At 37.9% G+C, this 22,218-nt stretch overlaps 1 protein-coding gene across 5 annotated transcripts in view; it reads right to left on the bottom strand.

Annotated features, from left to right (window-relative positions):
- Positions 1-1,073: 1,073 nt before the first annotated feature.
- The window catches only part of LOC107093412 (bromodomain-containing protein 4-like), a 31,594-nt gene continuing 10,449 nt past the window's right edge, over positions 1,074-22,218 (bottom strand). The window contains exons 1-19 of one of the 5 annotated variants that reach the window (XM_015388455.1): positions 20,072-20,740; positions 12,735-13,116; positions 11,325-11,462; positions 11,084-11,219; positions 10,653-10,993; positions 10,184-10,567; positions 9,963-10,091; positions 9,555-9,785; positions 9,237-9,460; positions 8,475-8,806; positions 8,268-8,375; positions 7,796-8,176; positions 5,881-6,633; positions 5,686-5,792; positions 5,446-5,596; positions 5,223-5,347; positions 4,898-5,100; positions 4,140-4,392; positions 1,074-3,475 (exon numbers count right to left, since the gene is read on the bottom strand). In XM_015388455.1, coding sequence (XP_015243941.1) covers positions 3,407-3,475; positions 4,140-4,392; positions 4,898-5,100; positions 5,223-5,347; positions 5,446-5,596; positions 5,686-5,792; positions 5,881-6,633; positions 7,796-8,176; positions 8,268-8,375; positions 8,475-8,806; positions 9,237-9,460; positions 9,555-9,785; positions 9,963-10,091; positions 10,184-10,567; positions 10,653-10,993; positions 11,084-11,219; positions 11,325-11,462; positions 12,735-13,116; positions 20,072-20,157 — 4,533 coding nt within the window. In that variant the 5' untranslated portion in view covers positions 20,158-20,740 and the 3' untranslated portion in view covers positions 1,074-3,406. Of the gene's footprint in view, positions 3,476-4,139; positions 4,393-4,897; positions 5,101-5,216; positions 5,348-5,445; positions 5,597-5,685; positions 5,793-5,880; positions 6,634-7,795; positions 8,177-8,267; positions 8,376-8,474; positions 8,807-9,236; positions 9,461-9,554; positions 9,786-9,962; positions 10,092-10,183; positions 10,568-10,652; positions 10,994-11,083; positions 11,220-11,324; positions 11,463-12,734; positions 13,117-20,071; positions 20,741-22,218 lie in introns of those variants that run through there. The other 4 variants (XM_015388454.1, XM_015388457.1, XM_015388456.1 and 1 more) reach the window with 4 other exon arrangements.

Genomic DNA, 22,218 nt, shown 5'->3' with positions numbered 1-22,218 from the left:
CATCAAAATAAAACTACTGGAACTTGCTCAACTATTATTAAGGAAATAATTTTACTATTTTAAATTTAAATTGCATGTACTGTACAGCCAAATATGAAGGTTATACTATATTGTTCTTGTTTGGACATTTGAAGAGTAACTGAAACACCTAGCTGGTCCTTGTTTTGTTTAAGCGATTTAAAATGCTGTTTTAATCACAGCCCTTTATCGTAGTCAAAACAGCTAAATAATAACAAAGGTATATCTGTGATGAAACTGTTAGGAAAGACAACCAAACACTTACAAAAATCATGTTTTGTATTCAGACAGTGACCTTTATTCTCAATAACTTATGTGATTTGTATTTCAAATAGGTAGGTTAAATCTGAGCTCTAGATTGTAGATATACAGAAGTATACATACTAGGGCTGATTTCTGCTGATAACTATATATTTTTGGTATATTAAAAACAATAAAAGCCTTGAAAGACTGAAGACTGCCAACAACAGATGCCTGTGCAAATGTATGACAAATGTCTTGCCATATCTACAAAACTCCAAAATCCAATTTAAGAAATATTTGCCTTCAGATATTAACACATAAAACTACATAAACGTGGAGCATCAGTCAGTGACAAAAGGTGCAATAATAGACAAATAAATATTGAATTACCAAAATATGTTAAAGAGTCATATCACCAATACCAAATAAAATTATATTGCGATATATACTAATATTGGAATATTGTTCAGTCCTAATTCTTACCCCTTGAGCTAAAATCTAAAAGTTGTTTTGGGTGTATGATGCACTAGTATCAGTTATTGTATGTGGGAAACCAACAAAAAGTAGCAAATAACTGAACTGGAGAGAAAATTATACTTAATAAAGATAGATTATCTGATAATTATCTTGTAAAATGATACAGCTTGAGCTTTATTTGTAAATGAAATATAAAACTTATTTTCCTACAATTTCTGTACAACTTTGTGTTAGTGTATTACAAAAAGTTTGTGTTTTTAAAGTGACAAAAAGGAAAATTTCTACACCTGCAGATCAACGTTCATACAAGAAAGTTTCAAACCAACACAAAAAAGCAGTCAATGTTTTTATTTTCTAAAAAACAGATGAGTTTATTCAATGATCATAACATACGATTCAGAGACCTCAAGAGACCACTCACATACCAAAACAAAACTGAGGAAATGTTATAATAACCCCCCCAAAAAACAGAACAAATGCAACACAAAAATAAAATACCTGAATAAAGCAAAATGTGGGCTGAGCTGCTTGTCAGCACATTCTCTGTAGAACCCATGGCACATCATGTCCAACAGTTAATGAGGGAAGGAAAAGATAGAAAGGAATGAAAAGTTTTCTTAACACTTTTGAAACAGGTCTAATAATAACATTATATATTCATACATGGTGGACTTCAAAGAAATTTATAAAAGTGAATTAAGCACTAAACCTCTCCTGCTCATCTTTTTAGTCTTTGTCAACAGAACGTTTATCTACATCTGGGAACATGCCTCTCTGCACCACACAGTGAAAAAGAACAAAGAAAACACTCACACATTCACACTGCCGCCCAAATGTACACAATCAAACTTAGAGACCAGACTGAAAACGCTAATGTGGAAAAACGTTGAAACACATCTAGCTAAACTCTGCTGAGAGAACAAAATGAGAAAGTAGTTTGTCAGATGTTTACACTTAAAGAAGCCCAGCTAAAAACTAAATTTAAAACCAGAATATTGACAACAGGTAAAATATAAAATGCTGTCTTTACCTTTTTTTTTTTTTAAAACACAAACTCTGTCAAAAATCTCCCTCCCCTTTTTAAATATTACACCTCCCAGTCATAATGTGCCACTTTCTAAGTCCCCTCGAAGTGTAATAGAAGCCAACAAGAATTGCAATACAATACAGGCACTGGAGAAAAAAAAAAAAAAAAAGAAACAATATTTTTAGGAGACAAATAGAGAGGACAACATGTGTTCAGATTCTAGCCCAGCTCCAACAATATCTCCAGGAACAGTATTAGAACTTACATCCACTATTATAAAACAAGAACAGATAGAAATTCAAACCTTTTTTTGCATTTTTTGTTTTCAGTTGTTGGTTGTTTCTTTTATGTCTAGAGTTCCTGTTGTGAATCAAGATAGGATTCAAAGTGTGAACTCTGTTCTCAACTCATTATGTGTTTCATATATCAGCTACAAAGATGTAAATGTCTTTAATTAATTGCATTTTTGTTACTTTAAGCAGAGGTTTTTGCCACAACAGAATCATAAAAGGCAAAAGGGGCTTATCCAATCCAGAAGTCACTGCTGTGAACAGCTGAATGTCAAACCTGATAGTAAAACAATTATAACGACACTTGTAGTGAAATTCAACTAAAGCTCAGAAACAACTGGCTCTTTAACTCCTCTGATATATTGTTGTTTGTAGTTTTTTAAAAGACAAATACAAGATGAAAACTGATCTTTTCTGTGATAAATACGCCCTGGAGCTATGATAATGCATATATTCTGTTCTTGCCCTCTATCTATGATGCTCTAGAAGAAGTAATTTAGCATACGAGTTGTTTGGCATAGGTGGTGGGAGTGTGTTGGTGCAAAGATTAAAATAACCGATGTGGAAAAGCAGACAAGTTCCAAAATAAAAAGTTATTGAAGTATAAGAAAATATTCTTTTTACAGTAGATCCTAGATGGTGAACAAAGAAAAAAAAAAAAAACACGTCTGCACGGCTTGTGGTTCTGTATGTAAATGTTATTGGTTCGTCCATGTGTGCAGGCCATTCAACATAATTGTCTATTTAGGAAAAAGATGTAAGGCAAACTGTACCTTCTCTGCTGAGAAATATACATGATTTACAGTATGGAAGTTGCCCCCACCCCTCCCCACCATATATAAAAAGAAAAAAAAAAAAGTGTTCACTAACAACAAAATTAACAACATAAAAGACAATTTCTTCACTATTTTAGACATCTGGCAGTTTCAAAATACTTCTGCGCAGTCTGTCAGTATTTCAGAGCATTTTAGAATCTCCAGAATCGGGATGTCTTTACTCCTGCGGTATTGTTGTGCCAACACACAGTGAGAGAATTGAGTCTGATAAAGGCTACTGTGCCAAAAAAAGGGTCCTTTTTCTTCCTCAACTAGAGATCAGGCAAAGCAGTGCTGGATTCCAACAAAATGACATCCAACACAATGGGAGACCCCTCCATGAGTTCACCCGATGAGGCCAAAGTGAGCCGTAACCACTTCTCCAGCCAGCGTTTGTTTTCAGTCTCAGCAGGGCTGGTTATGTATGCATAAAGTCTGCGCTGCATGGATGCCAGGGTTTTTAAATTCATGAGGATGCTTTCATCATTTACTCCCCCTCCCCTCTTCCTTGCAGTTCATCTCTAGTCCTTCTCTCCTCAAAACAAGTTCTCCTCAAAGATGGCCATTATGTCACTTTGAAAATTCATGTCAATAACTGCGGCCTGCTGTTGAAAGAAAAGAAAAACAGGGATTACTTAAGTTTGTACAAATGACTTAGGATCGATCACACTGCAGGCCTTGATGCTCAATTCTGATATTCTTGTGAAATCTATTTGTTTTTTTTTTGTGTTGCCGCTCATATTTCCAAATATATCCGACTTGTATGTGATCTCCCGTGTGAACTGCATTCATACAACATTAAAGTCCTGCATGCGCAGTAGAGGACGCAATGACGTCACAAGCAAGAGTGCTTTGTGTTTACGGAAGTAAACTCAATCTTTTCAAGATGATAAAAACAAATAAATAAATAAAAAACTGCTCTCCGCATTATCGCCTATCATGGTTGTTGTTTTTCTTCCCGTTTTTGCGTAGCAAGATGCAGACTAGTGACCTTTGTTGAGTTTTAATGACGTTCAGATCAGATGAATGCGACCGGATCATTCAGACACAGGTTTGAAAAGATCAGACTCGTATCGGATTTAAGACCACATAGCAAAGTGGCCTGGGTCGCATTGTGTTGTTCAGACTGCCATGAAAAGATCAGATATAGGTTGCATATGGGCAAAAAAATAACAGATTTGGGTCACTTCAGGTTGCAGTGTGAACGTAGCCTATGTAACAGAATAAATGAAATCGGTACTTGTTGCAGGTTAGGGATATCCAACTTACCACCTCCCTCCTCCTCCTCTCCTGTTCCCTACGGCGTGCTATTTCCCTCTGCTGATCTAGTGAGTTCTGTGAGCTGGGCTGAGGCGGTGTAGGTGGTTGAGGAGGTTGCTGAATGGCAGCTGGCTGGGATTCCTGCTGCACCTGCGGCTGTTGTTGAGGAGGGGCTGGAACGTGCTGCTGTTCAAGGCGACCACGAGACTCCTCATGCACTCTTCTGGGCGGAGCCTCAATGACATCCTCTTCATCTCGCCCTCTGGAGAGCATTCAGACATAACATTATAGATCTCTGCTGGAAGTTTACCACGACAATGAAAGATGCTCTTACATAAACATCTTTGAAACAGAGTATTTTGAATGATATAAAACAAGAGTAACACAGCTTTTAAAAGGATTCTAAGATTTTTCGAAAAACAACTGATTGAAATAAGCATTATTAGAGAATCAGGTGTATCTCTATACTACTACATGATGCGATTCAAGCAGAAAGAAATTTGTTAGCAGGAAGAAATAAACGGTATGTCACTTCAACATTTAAATAACTCAGAATGATGACTGAGATCTATATTTCAAATTTAAGAGCAGGTGAAGTAATCAGTCCACATGAAAGAGAATGTCTTTCATGTCTCCAATCAAACTTATTGATCTTTGTGTTTGCAGTTTCCTTATTTTATCACTTTCCTGTTATCCCGATTCACAGCTTAGTATATTTCTTTTCTTCTACTGTAAATGCCTTCAGTGTTTTCTTGTCGGAGCCTTACCGATGCTTATCCTGCTCTCTGCGCAGCCGGTCCTTTTCTGCCTCTGCCTGGGCTTTCAGGGCTTTCTCCCGCTCCTCTTTCTCCCGGGCCGCACGGCGGAACTGCTCAAAACTGTCACTCGATGACTTTACTGCAGACTGGGTTGTAGAGGTTGACTTATGCGCCAGACTTGCCCATGAGCCCATATTTTTGAGTTTCACATCCTAACACACAAAAAAAATAAATAAATAAATAAGAAGAATTCATAGGAATAATACCCAAAGCTTTATTCATGCAAAGAGAGCAAGTAGCAAGTCTAAAACTGGATGCCTTTACCCACCTGTACCTTTTTTGGAGCAATAGGGGTCTTAGGCTCCTGCTTGAATTTCTCCTTTTCCTGCAGTGTGGGGGGCGGCCCAGAGGGCTCAGATGAGCGACTGACCGGCCGTGAAATATCCACGGACTTCACATCTGCCCAAAACATGGACATGAACTCAGTCAGTACCTTTGGTAGTGCATCCTTTCAAGTGTTTTAAATACAGAGGAAAATAAAGCTTTGATGTTCTCACTCTGTTGACCTTGACCGGTCTGACTTTGTTTGATATCAGGATGTTTGTGATGGTCTGTTCTCATGGCAGGATTAAACTGCTCTCCTCTCATGACTGGTGATGAAGGAAGCTTTTCCTCCTTAATGGCACCTTTGCTTCCAGATGCTCTCTGCTGCATGACAAGCCATTGATTCACAGTCAACACATTTGCTTTGCAAATTAACCATCCTAAGAAACAATGTTTTCTTTTGAACTTCTTACCTTCTTGGGTTGGATGTTTTGAGGTGGGGATGAGTGAGGAACGCTTGGAAACTGGGACATATGTGGGGAATGCATCATGAGAGGAGATGGGTTATCTCTGATGTGTCCTGTCCAGAAAAAAAAAAAGTTCACACATCTAAGTTTGCATCTAAGAACAGTTGAACAATCACTATTTGTATCGTTTCTGACACCTACCAGTGTTGTAGGGGTCGGGTTTGGATGGACGAGGGGAGGGCTGCTCTTGCTGCCGCTGAATAATCTGTGGCGCTTTGTTGGTGGGGATTGCAATATTGTGTTGTGAAGCCTGGGACTGAGCAGTGAGTCCAGAACCCTGCTGATAGTTCAGCTGCTGTAGATGTTGAGTGTTTTGCAAGTGGCGGGCCTGGTGAATGGGTATCTGTGGAGGTGGGGGTTGATGTGACGGAGCGGGCTGGGCTTGAGATGGAACAGAAAGCTGTGGAGGAGGGAGCAAAGTCTGTGTGGAGAGCTGGGGTTGTCCCTGGATCGTCCCAGACTGCAATAGAGAAGTCTGTCCCAGCTGCTGCTGCCGAACCGGTGCCTGGTGAGGCGGAATGGACTGCTGGGGCTGACGAGCCGGCTGGAACTGCTCTAGGAATAACTGCACTTGGTTCATAGGTGTTGTTGACCCAGGCTCTTCGTCATCTTCCAACAGCATCTGGGGTGGCTGGGAAGATATCAAACCTTGAGGGGTGAGGGTGGGTGGTGACAATGGCCTTTGGTGCAGCGGTTGATGAGTGTGAAGAATCTGAGAGGGAAGTTGGTGCTGTGGTGGGGGAGCTGCCTGAGGCTGGAGCTGCTGCTGTTGCTGCTGCTGAAGAGCGGGCTGCTGCTGAGGTGGGGCTGGTTGTTGCTGAGGGGGTTTTGGATGAAGAGGCGCTGCCTTGTGACTCGGCCGAGACGGCTGCTGAGGCATAGAACTGTGTAGAGCTGGCATGGAACAACAGATTCATGTTACTTAAAAGGAAAAAAAAATAAATTTTAACCATAAAAATTTGCATTTTTGAATTCATTTAATGCATAAGTTATAACTGTCCTCATCCAGTTTTCTTCTAATGCTTGAATTTTTATTTATTTATGTAATGCAATCATCGAGAATGATCCAAGTTTGCAAAACACAAAACATTCATGTAACTATTAATTAGTATTTTTTCCCCATTGGTGCTGTGAAAAAGTGTTGCCTATTTACAGATTTAATTATTATGCTTTATGTCAAAGTTTTATGTTTTAAACCCTTTAACTATTCAGTATCAGTTAAAGATGACCCATCATCTAAAACAAAAAGCTGTTTTCAGATGATTGTTTTAAGCATTAGGGGGAAAACCAAACTAACTAGGCCCCATATGGGAAATACGAAATACCACAACTTCTAAAACACAAATTATGTGTTATTGAAAATTTTGCTTAATTCCACAAATCAAACCCAGGAATAATTTTAGGCTGACCTGCAAAAAATAATACATTTAAATAGATCCTCTCTGAAGGTCTGGAAAGGGCCATTTCTAAGAGTTTGGGTGGCAGCAAACAAAGGAGAGAGCCATTGTCCACAACTTGAAAAAAACATACAGCAGTGGCAAACCTTCCTAGAAGAGTATCACTTTTCTCCAAGTCAGTATTTAAAATAGATTTTATTTGTCCTGGAAGGTTTCGACATTTTAAGTCAATATAGATATTATTTTCTCTGAGTTCAAACATTTTAGCGGAGTGTTCGGAGCACACACTCTTCTCCTTGTAAATGACTTTTTTTATAAATCTTGGTTCAGTATAACTGCTTTAAAAATATTCTTGTTCATTTTCCAAGATGGATGAGGTGACTTTCTCCCAGCTAGCTCCCAGATCAGCTTCTCTGATTGGTTGACACATTGCGTCAAGCGTCTGACGCCCTGGACACGCTTGACAGAATTGCTTGAAAATGCAGTGGAATTGTGTCACAGACCTCTGAACGTCCCTTAATGGACGTCCACCATAGACTTTGCATGTAACCCGGACGCCCCTGGCCCTCAAAACACATTCGGTTGCAATGCACCACCACTATTAAAAGGCCTTTATGACAGCAAAGAAAACAAATCACAGCACCAACACACATCATTACCTGGAGAAGGGAGGACTGGATGCTGGTTGAGGAAGGGGTGCGTTTCAGGAGACACTGATTCAGCAGAATGAGCATTCGTATTTTGAGGTGTAGGGGAAGTGCTGCCTGTGTGGTGAGGCATATGCATGATCGACTGGCTGAAAGGAGGCAAGGAATCGTAGCTTTCCAGTAAGTGGGACGACTCCAGAGCAGCTACAGGTTGAGGAGCCATAAAGCCTGCAGGAGACGGTTGATGCTGCTGTTGCTTCATCTGACTGGTGGCCTGAGAGATGACAGGTTGGGACTGAAACGCAACCTGTGCAGAGCCTGTCTGAACCACAGGATGCGTCTTCTTTGCCTCTTTCACAGATTGGCTCTTCTTCTTTGGCTGTTTGATCATTCCTAGAAAGAAAAACAAGTAGGTTGTCTTTTTCCACAGAAGACAGTGGTATGTATTGTGGGTACTTAAAAAGAAGACTGAGCTTAAATCTACCTGATCCATCAGCATCACTGTCTGAGCTCGAGCCACTGCTTTCAGAAGAAGATACCGTCTTTTTGGAAGAAGCCACCGACTCAATGGTTTTCTCAGCTATAGAAGCAACTTAATGTTAATAGATTTTGTATGAGAAAGTACACTCACAGTTTATTGAGCATGTATTAAGACATTGCTCTGCTAAATGATTTTCATGCAGTGTCTCACCTGGAACCTTCTTTTTTTTCTTGAGGCAGGATGACACATATCTTTCTAGTTCACGCAGAGTTGAAGGCTTCAGGGTCTCAAAGTCAATCTCAATCTCATCAGGGTTTGAGTTTTTGAGCGAAGGCTCTCTGGACTGAATAATATGTACTACACGGCCAAGCTTGTCACCAGGAAGCTTGTTAATGTCCAGGCTTAGCTGCCTCTTCTCTTCGTAAGTCATAGGCTTGCATTTCTCCCCCGGAACAGACGGCCCAGTTGTCCCGAGATCGTCCTCCATGCTTGGCACAAGCTGCAGACTTGGTGGGTGATTATTTTTCAATCCGTCTTTTTTACTTTGTGGGAGAAACAAAAGGCAATATTAACTTAAACAGAAGTTTTAATGATCTAAAAGTGCATATATAAATTTTGTTTCTATCAGAATGTTTATACCATGTTTAGAAGGAATTCAAAAAGATGTATAAAAAGGGAGACTAATGGTGAAACTAAGCTTTTATATAAATATGAGGATATAACGTGATCTAAGCTGCTTGAAGGTGCTTAAATCTTGGTTAAATAAAATACAGAAGTAATCAGGTTCACTAACATACAGCTCAAGATCAATATAATAAGACTTTTTCATAAGGCTTACCTTTGGAAAATATAAACTAAAGAATAATAAAAAAAACTATATATAATACGCTTTATGGTAGGAGAAGAGTTAAAAAGTAAAACATCTTGGTCAGTCCCCAGATAGACTGATACTAAGGGTATTTTTAAACCAACCTGGATTTCTTCTTAGTAACATCTTTGTTGCTGTTCATGTTCTTTGTTTTCTTGGGCAGCTGTGAAACTGGTGTGGCATCGTGGATCTCATCTACAAGGCTTGGAATGCTGCCCTTCTTCTTATGCTTATCTTTTTTCTTCTCCTTCTTTTCCTTTTCTTTTCTCTTTGGTTTGCTGGCTTGAGGTTGGGACAGGGCAGCCAGCTGCTCGTGGACAGCCTTCAGCTGTTTGTGGAAAAATTGAACCATTTTTAAACAAAGTTTTACAAGACCTGAAGAACAACTGTGACTTCATCTAAAATGTTCTTTGATCCCTGACCTGCTCCTGGAGTTCTGCTAACCGCTGGGCTCTTTCCTCTTCAGAGTCATCAGTGGAAGACTCAGACTCAGAGGATGAGTCACTGGAGCTGTCTGAAGACGAGGGGATGTGTGCCACAGGGGGCTGGGGCTTCACAGGGGCAGGGTGGTGAAGTGTAGGAGTTGGGGCAGAAACCACTGGCTTGGGTTCAGGTTCATCTGGCATTTTCGCAAAGCGCATCTCAAACACATCCTATAAAAAAGGAAAAGAGTAATATTGGCAGTTAAACATGAAATTTTAAAATTAAAAACAACAAAAGACAGGAAAAAAAAAAAAAGGCGTTAGAACTATAAAACATAGTTTATGGCCACATTCTGTAAGAGCGGACTCAAGCCATCTTTTTATTTCAGTCTAATAATGTTTGTATACCTGCAGCTTTCGTGCCATGGATACTACTTCGTGGTCCGGTGGGTTGTATTTGTAGCAGTTGGAAAACATTAACCTTACATCAGCAGCAAACTCCTGGGGATCTCGGTATTGCTTTGCCTCCAATTTGGCCTACCACAACACAGCAAGTATTTCACTTAGTATGTTACATAATGAAATCATTCGTAGTTCTGAGATTCTTTATAACCCTGCATTAAACAAACCTTGATGGTACTTAGGTCCATTGGATGCTTGATGATATCATGATAATCGTGTAATCCCAGTGCATCCACGTCAACAGGTTTATAAAATGGCCAAGCATAAGCAGCGTGTTTCTTGGATAACATCTCTCTAACTAGACCAGAACAATAACCTAGCTGATCCTGTGGTTTGGGGCTAAGACCTCCACTCGGACCACCCAGTCCTGTTACCAAGCCTATGTGATGCTGGGAGTCTGGAGCCTCTTTCTTTAACAGTTTCGGTGGTCGGTTACTCTCTCGCCTGGGTAACGTCTTCCCAGACTTCGATTCTGCAGGTGAAGACTCACTTAGCTGGTCATTAGCTGTGGGTGTTGTAGTGTCCGCTTTCCGTTTTTGGCTCTTTTTTGGCTGCAGTGGTGAAAATAAAGAAAGAAAATCAAGGTTTGGGCAATAATAGAAAATACTATTCAAAACAAATAGTCTGTAAACTCACTTTGGTCATAGTTATAGGGCTCTGCAGAATAGGGGCAGTGTTCTGAATCGATACCGGAGGAAGAGAGGTCTGAGTAGGGAGAGGCACAGAAGTCATAATGGGAACTTGAGGAACACAGTCTGACTGAACCATCGTGTACGGTGGTTGGAGCTGTGGTGCAAGGCTGGGTAACGTCTGGGGCACAAGGGAAGGCAGAGCCTGCATTGAAGGATGGGGAGGTAGCAAAGGTGGTGCCTGCATTGGTCCTCTGGCCTGCGGAGTAGCTGGGAGGCTTGACAGGCCACGTGTTTGTGGGGTCGGGGATGAAGAATCAATGATGGCGCCTGGTTTCAAGTTTATACCTTGGTGAGAAAACAAGGGGCTTGCTTTGTTATCTTGTTTCATAGAATATTGCATACTAGCAGTTCAGTATAAACAAGCTAACCACATACCAGCGTCTCTCCGGCCTCGGCCACGTCCCTTTCCTGTCATGACCGGAATCTCTATTTCTTCCTGAGGCATTTCTGCCACCTTTTGAAGGAAAGCCTTTTCTAGAGCCTCAGCCATTAAAACAATATCATCTCCAGGCTGTTGAACAGAAAAAAATAAAACATTCTCATCAAATTGCAGTGACATCAAAATAATGGTTTTTAAAGTTATAGCAACAATTGCTCTTGTGTGAAACTAAGTTACCTTGTTGTATATATAGCAGTTGGTAAACATCGTGTTGAAGTCCTGAACACATTCTTGGGCATTCCAGTAGTAGCTGTTCTCAAGTCTTTTTTTGATTGTTCCCATGTCCATAGGTGTTTTAATTATAGTGTAGTAATCCTAAAAAAAAAAAAAAAAAACAACAAAAAAAAAATCAGTGTGTCAACAAGAAGCTCTAAAGGGCAACGTTCTGCACTTGATACAACAAAGCTGGTATTATTGGGTTTTAAACTAAAATTGAACTTAAGAATTGTAGGACTTAACTAATGGATTTATTTATTCATTACATTTAAGTATAAGTCATTAAATGCCAAAAGTTCTAATTTTTCACATTTTTATAAGTTTACAAAACACACTGTGTATACTTTTTAGATGATGACCCATTTGCACAATGAAACTGATGTTTAGTATATTTCTTTAGGATTTACATTTTTTAAACATGTATTATAGGAAGTTTTAAAGTAAGTAATTAGCAATAGTTTTACATTACAATACTTGCTAATGTTTAAAGGCTCAATCCGAGCTACAATAAAATAAGGATTTGGAAAATAAAAATCATCTATATTATCCAAAGACCAGGCTTTAAATGATTGAAAGCCATACCAATAACCTGTCTTACATTTTCTACATCTATAAGTGAAAATGATCAAACAATGTAAAGAGTTGCACAACACCTGGAAGGACATGGTATGCGCTGCAATTAACAAATGACATATTGTCCTGCTTTTAATACAGAGATGACCTGTGACATGCGACTATGTAAATTAAATCAAATGTTTCAAGGAAAAATACCATTTTGAATAATACTTTTTCATATCAGTAAGTATATCATTTAATTCACAGAATGATAAATGCCTTATGCTTAAAAAAATAGAATTGGACCCTTAAGTTAACAACAATCTAAGTTAAACTTTTAAAAGTGCTAAAAATAATTACTAATACCTAATCTGCAGAAAAATATGAGCAACATATTTTATATTTATTGTGTTAAACATGACAAACAAAATAGTACTTTTGCATGATAAAAGCAAAGGTTTCTGAAATGTATTTTTTTGTACTATGTGGTGTTTTAAAAAAAATGTGTTCCTAAATTTTACATTAGAACGGGGATAAACTGTAATCAGGACATCTCTACAGCTGGCAATATTGACGTTTGTAACATGCGTCCAATGGTACAAACTGTTTAATGCAACAAACACTAAAACATTTTTAAATATTAACAAGAATGCTGACCATGATCTGCATTCATCAGCAAATGAAACAAAACAGTAAAATAATTTGCAGTTACAGTGCAGAAGTAAGAACATACTAAGAGTCTCATGGGAGCCTGCATTGGAAAAATTTTGGGTCAGTGAGATAAAATGCACACATAAAAGAGCAGGTCGTACTCACAGGCAGGTTGAGTTTAACGGCATCCACCGGTGAATGAAAAGGCCAGGCATACTGGTGCTTCCACAGGGTTTTTACCACCGCTTTAAGTAGGTACTGCAGCTGATTGGTCTGGCGCTTTGGCCTGTTGGGATTGAAATACTCCGGGGGCGGGGGATTGCCCATTTGCTGAGTCTGCCCCTGGCTGCTGCCTGACATCTGTGCAGTTTCCAGACCGTCTCCCATTCTGACGGGGTTAGGCGTAGGCTCAGGTCCCGGAGCGGGAACTGGAGCAAAAGTAGGGGCAAGGGTGGTGGTGTTGGCTGAACACCAATTTAGTCTTGGCCCCGGCACAGATTCCACTGACAGAGCATTACTGATCCCATTGCACTCCTCACTGGAATCTCTGGAAAAAAAATAAAAATAATAAGGCATTGGACTGTCATTCACATGTCTTAGCCATCAAAATACTCAATTAACAACACAGCATAAATCTGATATCTAGATAAACACAGATGCATTACTCACATATTTACTTTAAGGTGCGTCTAGTTAAACTCTACAAAGCCAATTTAGCTTTGTAGAGACATGGTAACTCGAAACGAGAACAGATTCAACATTGGTTGTAAAATGTTTAATGTATAGAAAAGCTGTATTTTGAAAAGCTATGCTGTAATTAGAAACGTATTCCAACATATCCTGTATTCCAAATGTGTTTCCGGTTAAAAGAGCTGTGTTTGTTTATTTCCGATTTCAAGAAAAAGAAAAGAAGTGTTCGACATTGAGAAGGAGCTCCATCGTGTTTGTGGCGATTTACATGAGAGGTCACTTCATTATCTGGACACCCAATTTTCATTTGATGAAAGTTTTGAAATCATCAGGAAACTTTGGGGAATGTAAGAGATCCTATACTTCTCTTATAGCTATTTTTCCTACTGAAAACTTGGACACAAGCTGCATGATCTAAAATTAAATGAATATTTTTACAACAAAATTAGGAACTTGTTATTGAATCGAATCCAAAATGGCCATGCAATTTTAGCCCACCTATGGACTATATATAAATGATTGTCACCAATCTTTTCAAAAGAAAGGGTCGGAAAAGAAAATGATAAACCAAGGCTCAACTGTAACAGGTAAAGAACAAGACTCATTCTGAGTCACATTACAACACTGTCACAAGTGTAAAACCTGTGGAATTTAGATTTAATTTTGGGAGTAAACTTCCATTTTGAAAGATCTAGATTTGTTGAATATGGTAAAAGAATCTGAAGCTCACAATCAGTTGCAAATTAAAAGTCCTGACATGTAGTTTGCAGTAGACGGTAAGAACTTTATAATAGATTTAGGTTAACGAGATCAGGAAGATTCATGTCCAGTGGTAACAATAGTTAAGCTTACAACTTGTAGGTTTGACTTTTTTCCAATTATTGTAAGCATAAAGAACTAAATTTTAAATAATATCAAGCCGATATGCAAAAAAATTTAACCCACAACAAATGCTATTGATAATGTTTGCTTTAAATAACTTCAAATCTCAACTGTACTCCTGCAGGCTCCAATTTAAGAAAGCAGTACAGAAGAAAGTAGGAATTTGTACCTCATAAGGTCTTAAAAACGTCTATATTAAATTTGAGCAGATGTCAAAAATAGTTACAATATTACATTCACTAGTCAGGGTTTGAACATGTAAACCATTTAGTCTAGTGTGAAGAAGTGAAAGAAAAATGTGTTGACAGCTAAAAATTGATGATAAAAATGATAAAAAAAAAATAAAGATACCAAATAATTATTTCAGACAGGTGAATCTGATTACAGCCAGTTTGCAGAGGCTAGACAAAAACCTCTCAATTCAATAGGCTATTAACTCTTACATGTCATACTTTCAATAAATGATCAGTAGTAGATCTTCAAGTGTTTTGATCATATTATCATCCAAACATGGATTTGGGAGCGGATGGGGTTGCAAAATGTGTCTGACACAGTAACATGATAAGAAAGGAGCAAATCAAAGCATTGGAATGGCTAAGTTGGTTGTTGGAGCTGCCATTCAGTTAGGATATTGGGATTAAAAGCAAACGATTATTCATTCAAGCACATGAATCTGTATGCTTGCATCTGGTTTGGAGTAAATTAACCAGGCGACATACTTTGATGTTATGCCTGGCTGTAATAAACAGGAAGTAGATCTAGCAAACTAGTGTCGACCACAAATCAGCAACGGAGTGAGGTTCTAATGAATGTGTTGCAATCAGGCAAGTTCTACCTACTTTGCAAGTTTTACTTACTTTACTTCATCATGCCAGCTATTATTGGCAATAATACATACTATCAGAGAAAAGTAATTCTAATGCTTGTATTTAGGGTAGGAGACTGGCTATAGAAACAGCTGATAGGTCATTTAAGGTAAATGCTCAGTATGTCAGACAGATCTGTTCTCCTAATCAGTGTTTTAATTATTTTCAAAAAAGTTAATAATTACTTCAAGCCTAGATGAAAACATTGTTTTGCTAAATTTAGCAAGTTGATTGGAATTTGTCATTTCAACATATTCCAATACGATACTTAAAATTGTGCACGAAAAAAAATACTGTTTATATATATGTATATATCAAGAGAGAGATCAAAAAATGTCATGATGAAAAAATACAGATAAAGGGGTAAGAATATTTTTCCATTTCATGTTTTAATTATATAACAGAATGCTACCATGTGATCATAAGTCAACGACCAACTTCACACGGTGCAATCCTTACCAGCCTCCAAAAAACACATTACAAGCTGACTCAACACGCCAGCATTCTCCTAACAATAGTCAGATAATGAAATAAACAAGTAACAGGGAAATAAAGTTTAACAAGATTAAACCGATAGATCAATTAAAATCTGAACAAACAGTTCTGAAAACAAAAAGGCTTGTGAACTGATGGACTATTTGGTAACCTACTTGAAAGTAAGCACCCAGTTCAAGATCTGCCTAATCAGTAACAAAAACAAACAAAGTATATATCTTTTAGATGATCTGTAATTTCTCTGCTACATTATTTAACAGTTCATTCATAATTGCACTCATGTGACTTCACTGCTCCATTATAGCATACATGTGATGCTAGGTGTCACCAATCAAAAATACATGAGGAATATTCCATGCCAATGCCGGTTAACAAATCAAATTTTAGAGCTAAACAACATACTTTATTGACTTTGCTTTACTGTGGTTGTGATCTGGTGATTGCTGAATGCTGAGAACTTGATTCTTTGGGTCATGGCTCTCAGAGATTATAAATGATTCAGAGCAGAATTTGCTTTTGATGTTTAAATTTACCCATTCTGAGTTTTGATATAATTTGCTTGTTTTTGTCTCTGGTTGGGTGGGAATGGCTGCTTTTCCTTTATATCTCAGTGGAAACTTGTAGTCATATTTGTATTATTCTAAAATATTTTATTTTTATGAAATGTACTTCATTCTGTTATATGTTCCCCAACTATGAAAGTCAGATATTTAAGTTTGAGTCTATTTTTTTCAATCCCTCAAGTTTAGGTCGAAAAAAAATAAATAAATAAAATTAAAACATTTATTTTTTATGGTCAGTAACATTTTTTGTCATAAACTTATTGAAGCTATGGGCTACTACGGCTGTTTGTTTGTTTTGTCTTTATGTTTGATGTAGCAAAGTTTCTTTGTTATTAAGTCAGTGGAAGTGGTAATTGTCATGCATTTAATCACTGAGCAAGCCGTCCCTTCTGGGAAAATAAGACATCCATTCTAGCTTAATCGAACCACAGCTCTATGCATTGAAACAAGTTGTTCACCACCCCTAAGTACAGTTTTAGCTGAAAACTGGCGTGGGAGGGATGGATGACAGACGGAGACCCCAGTTTCACAAAAAGTGGAAGGCAGCGCCGGGCAACTTACGCCACCGTTTGCGGATGGATTGTTGATGCTTGGACTACGTGTCTGCTGGCACTGTTGTTTGAGCTTTCGCAAAAGCCGGCATCATTTCCAAGGAGCCGCCCGGCACGGAAAAGTGACTCTGACAGCGAAGAGGGGGAAATTGGCATGTCTGATTTAGCGCAGCTGTTTAATTCAGAAACAGAGGATGATGACTGTGATGGGTTTGATTAATACTTTGTAATAAATACATGAATAAAGCACAATGTTACTCAGTTTTGCTCCCGCTCTATTTTTCCACCTGAAAACTTAATTCAACAGCAGCCTCTGGCCGGGTCGCCTCCTCGCGGTTCACGCGGCGGCTGGTGTTTTTCATCTAAATAATCTAAATTGCAGGCACCAGGATAATAAAAGCGAACATATTCTGTCGGCAGGTTTCAGGATTTTAAGTTAATTTATGCGTCAATAAACTGTTTCAGAGGAGTGATCACAGCGCTCTGTGTCATCAGTGATGTGTCTGTCTCACGGCCAGCTCCCAGGTTTGATTAATACTTTGTAATAAATACATGAATAAAGAACAATCATACTCAGTTTGGCCCCGCTCTATTTTTAAATACGCAGTAGAGGTATTTAAGCGTAGTAGAGGACATGTACCTGTATATAAAAAACGCGCCCTATAGTCTGGTGCGCCTTATGTGTGTGTTAAATACAGAAATGGCACACATAACTGAGACTGCGCCTTTTAGTATGGTGCGCCTTATGGTCGTGAAAATACGGTATGTATATCTCCAACAGGACATCTCAGAAATATTAGGTCAATGACAAGCCACCAGATTGCGGCTTACTGTCCAGGACCGTTATGTCCTGGTCACGATGTGGGAGGCGGGCATGCAATCTTTATCCAGCAAGATTTTTTTCCGCCCCAATTTAAACCTGATGGGTTTGTAATGATTTGTTAACAAATTTAGATTAATTTCGCCTTTACTGATGCAACTATCATTTAGGTGTTCCACAACATGTCTAATGAACTAAAGTTATGTTTAGTAAAAAACACAGTTGTATATATATATATATATATATATAAAAAACAATACTTTTAGATATTTTTTATTTTATTTTTTTAATTATCAATTATCACATATTTTCATAAGGGGGCCAAAACTGAAAAAAAAAAAAAAAGTGTGCTTTTCAAGTTTTATGTAAAACCTAACCGATTGTCAGTATATGGTACGGTAACTTTATATCCAAAGTGGAGATGAAACATGAAATCTACTAGTGATGGACATTGGTGTCTGCTCAGTCAAAAATAAAAAAAAAACAAGCCTATTCACATCAGTGAAAGCAGCACACTTTATTCACTATCAGGTCACCCTGACAGGAACAGTGTGTGTTACTATGGGAAAAATAAATCACTAAAGTATGGGAGTAAAGCATCACTTAAGTATTTAAAATTGACCTTAGGGCAGCACTAAAGGTAAAAGAGGATTGTGGAAAAGAAACATTTACTACAGTTGTATGTCAACCACTACTTTTGAAGGGAATTCGAGGCATGTTTCATAAGATTATTGACCTTTTTGAAAGAAATATTTTAAGAACAAAAGAAAAATTCTGTTCATAAGTTGGATTCCATATGACCCACGACTAAAAGCATATAATGTTAGATAGAAAAAAAATGGGCAGTATGATTGCTACTGTGACCAATGTCTGACATTTATGCTTAATAGGCAAGACATGAGTGGTTTTGCTACTGTCTCCTTTCAGTATCCTCTTCTCCCCATCTACAGCATCAAACTGTAACTGAGACTCGTCCTAAACCCTTATGATTTTTAATATCACAAGCCCAACTGTAAAACAGAGGAAAATACAAGTATTGAGGTAAAGATGCTCCATTTTTATTTTGCCTATTAATTATAGGGTTGTGAATGGGCAAGAATAGTGATACAGATCATGATACGTGTAATGATACGATTTATCCCAAGTCATTACAAAGATGATACGTTGCAATTTGTATAATATTAGGCTCTGAAAAACTTCATGAGATCTAGATGTTTATCTCCCGCAGCTTGTGCTGATGAGCTGAGTAATAGGGTCTAGGGCAGTGTGCTGCCAACTATTGGCTGGAGGTCCAAGAGTTATACTATATTTAGAAGAAATATTCCAATATTTGACCAACACATTTCTTTCTTACACTCCAAATTTTAATGACACTTGATTTGGCTTAGGAAGTTATTCAGAATACTCGCACTGAAGTTTAGGCCCAACTCCACATTTAATACACAGATACTGATGTTTGTGATTCTGATTCAGCTAAATGCATAGTAATATGTTAAATTATGTCTCTCAGACATAAACGTAAATTATGTAATTATGTGATTTCTTTAACGATAGTTAAAATCTGTATCATACATTAATCTCTTATAAAACAGTGTGGCACTGTATCGGATTTTAATACTAATACTAAACAGTGGGGCACAACAGAGGGTGCTTAGGAAATTCATACAAAAATAATGAAACTATGAGCTTTAATCTGTCTTGCAATTGAATGAAGAATACACGACAGAACTCGTTTTAGCTGGATTTGATCTGTATTATTACAAAGTTTCATTACCCTGGGGATCTCACTGTTGTTTTGGATTGTTTTGTTTTACCACACATCACTTATAACCATTAAATTTCCACCCATTAAGAAATAAAAATTAAATTTTTTGTAACTCACTTTTAAAAAGTATATCACAATAACCCAATATATTTATCCTCTGTTTGGAGCTTAAATAAAACAGTGACTGAATATTGGCCACAAAATCTCTGATAATTGTATGTCTAATTTTACGATTCCACTTAAAAAAAATCTTAATAGTGATTACAGTTTTTAACCATCCTGCAGAATAATACAAGTATTATCTCCTGTATCGTGCCTTTGGGTGTTTTTATATTAACATAATTTTATCTAAAAAGAAATAAGGTATTTGTTGTGAACATGAAAGAAATTCCCCTTGTGTTGCCTACAAGCACTTATGTGTTACTCCATGAGGTCACAGCAACTCAAATAAGCAAAACATGAGTCATAGAACGAACAGGAAAAGGCAAGACTCATGTTCCCTCTTTATAATTCAATTCCCAGCAGGTTAGGATAAGAAAGCCAAACCCTTTAATGAAGCAGAAATAGATTTCTACTATTTCCATACACAATTCAACTCCTTCTGAACCCATTCACCCACCACTACCACCAACAACCTTAAGCAGGAGGTAGGCTTTTGGCTTTAAGTTTTGATTAAGCCACTTTCAGCTTAAGATCCACGTTCATATAATACATTACAAAATACCGTCCTCTACCCATTATTCCAAAGAATAGCGTATCCCCTATTTTAAGTATTTTAAGTATCATCAGTTAGAATATTTTGGCTCAGTTATGATCAGTTTTTAACATATCTGAAATGTTTTCTGGTGAGTCTCAGCCACATAACATTACCTTTTCACAGAGACTGAATGTGCAATTTTTTCCAGCAGGGCGTCCAGTTTTTGAAAATCCAGTAAATCATTTGACTTGGAATGCATCTTGTCAGATATCAGTTCCACCAAACAGAAACAGAAACCAAAAAAAAAAAACCACCACAGACGAACTAGTGAGAAGTTACTTTTTCTTCTCGGTTATTCCAAACCCATTCATTCCTCAAGCTAAGGGATTTGTTCTCAAGTCCCAAAAAACATGGTGTGTAATCCTTTATGTAGACCAGGAAGTGTGTAAGAGGTAAAAATGGTTGCTCCAGGAAAGAAGCCCAGACTGGAAACAGTATGGCCAGGCAGGAAGGAGAGGCTGTTGGAAACCTACAGCCAGCAGGCTCTGTTAGCTGTGTGAACCGGTCCTCTCTCTACCCCATCCCCCTCTCGGCAGTACAACAGCCCAGTTGCTACAGGCTCTTCGCTCCATTGTGTGTCCTCTCTGGGGCCTCCCCCAAAAGAGTGGACACATCCAAAAAGCAAGATGTGTATAAAGAAGAAAAGCAGAAAATAAGATCCGAAAGAGTACTCCAGAAAGATCCTGAGGTCGTATTTTATTCCACTACCTCATGTTCAGGCTCTCTCTCTCACTGCTAGACCAGCATGCAGTTACTCAACAGTAAAAATGGCTCTACCGCTTCCTCATTCAGCGAGCCTCTGCCCACACACCCTCCCTCTCTCCTACGCTCATTCCACCCCTCCCCTCTCCCCATCAATAGCTCGAGTTTCTTCCTCTCCCTCCTTCTGTGAGTTACACCTTCAACACCCCTCCCCCTTCTTGTCTTCTCTGTCCATTTCATTATGCCCCACCCCCAAACACACTTTGGAAGTTTTGTTTATAACTTCCACCTTGTACTCCAGCATTCCAACATCTACCTCTACGGCTGAGTTATTATAATAGAGATATTCATACAATTACTGAGAATATGCAAATAATAATAATTATAAAAACACATGTTGTCAATAAGAAGACATGACTTGACTTACATCTGTAACTATTTCTTGAAATGAGGTGGTGTGCAAGTATTAATCTACATTCAAAAACTGAATTTCTGTATAGTAAAAGTTACATATTTTTTTTTTTTTTTTTCCCAGTTTGAGCAGCTCATCTAAGGCCTTTTACACCTTTTAAGAAAGTACTTTATAGATTTTAATAAATTCAAGTTCTAGTCCTTTACACAAGTTTTATTATTTCATTTATTGTAGCTCTTGTCACACACATCTCACCTTCTATGGCTCCTGATGAAAGAAAATATCCCCTGGCACTTTTTACTTTCAATAGCAATGTAGTTTTAGAAGAAAATTATGTATGTTACACTATGTATGTTAAATTTCAGAAATCAGTTGGCCAAAGATTGAAATCAGCCAATATGTCTGATAGACTCTCATCAGCAACTGACATGTTAAACAAAAGAACAAATGTTTTCCTTTCAGTTCATGAGGTTTAATAAAGTTATAATGTGTAAAGGGCTATTTTATCATGCTCTTACGTCATCTGTACATTGCATCTAATTTTTCCAGTCTGTAAATTGCTTTTTCTTCCTTTCTTAACTCTGTACTGTTATGTGCAATGCTAATACTTCCACTACAAAACCATAAAAAGTAAAACATATATCAGTTATTTTAGTCAACAAAGTTGAAATAAAGCTATATCTGCTATGCTGAAGCGGAAAATAGAGAAAAAATACTGCAAGTCAAACAGCTGTAGTAATGTATTAATTCCAGTTCAGGGCATTTTCAATGATCACCATTAAAGGTAGATAACAAATTTAAAAGCTAAAGACTTTTCTGTCTTTCACATATATGCCTTTACAGTAATATGACATGTAAAATGAGCTTTCCTTTATTTACCGCAGCTGCCTCATAAGACTCCATAAATCAGTTTATGAGAGAACGATTTGGTCTATATTCTCTTGGCGTTAGTAAGGCTATAGCTGCATAATATATCCAAAATGTATTTTCATCTTCATAACACCCTGTGCAATAAGCACAGCTCACAAAACTGGGTTAGCTGCTATAAATGGCTACCACAAATGTATATGTTGTAGGGCTGGGCGATTTTTACCGTTACCATTAGGGCTGGGCGATATAGAAAAAAAGCTTATCGATAAAAAAAAA

Source organism: Cyprinodon variegatus, unplaced genomic scaffold, assembly GCF_000732505.1.
Source record: "Cyprinodon variegatus isolate N-32 unplaced genomic scaffold, C_variegatus-1.0 Scaffold423, whole genome shotgun sequence".
NCBI classification, from domain to species: Eukaryota; Metazoa; Chordata; class Actinopteri; order Cyprinodontiformes; family Cyprinodontidae; genus Cyprinodon; species Cyprinodon variegatus.
This window is presented reverse-complemented; position numbering and strand designations above follow the sequence as displayed.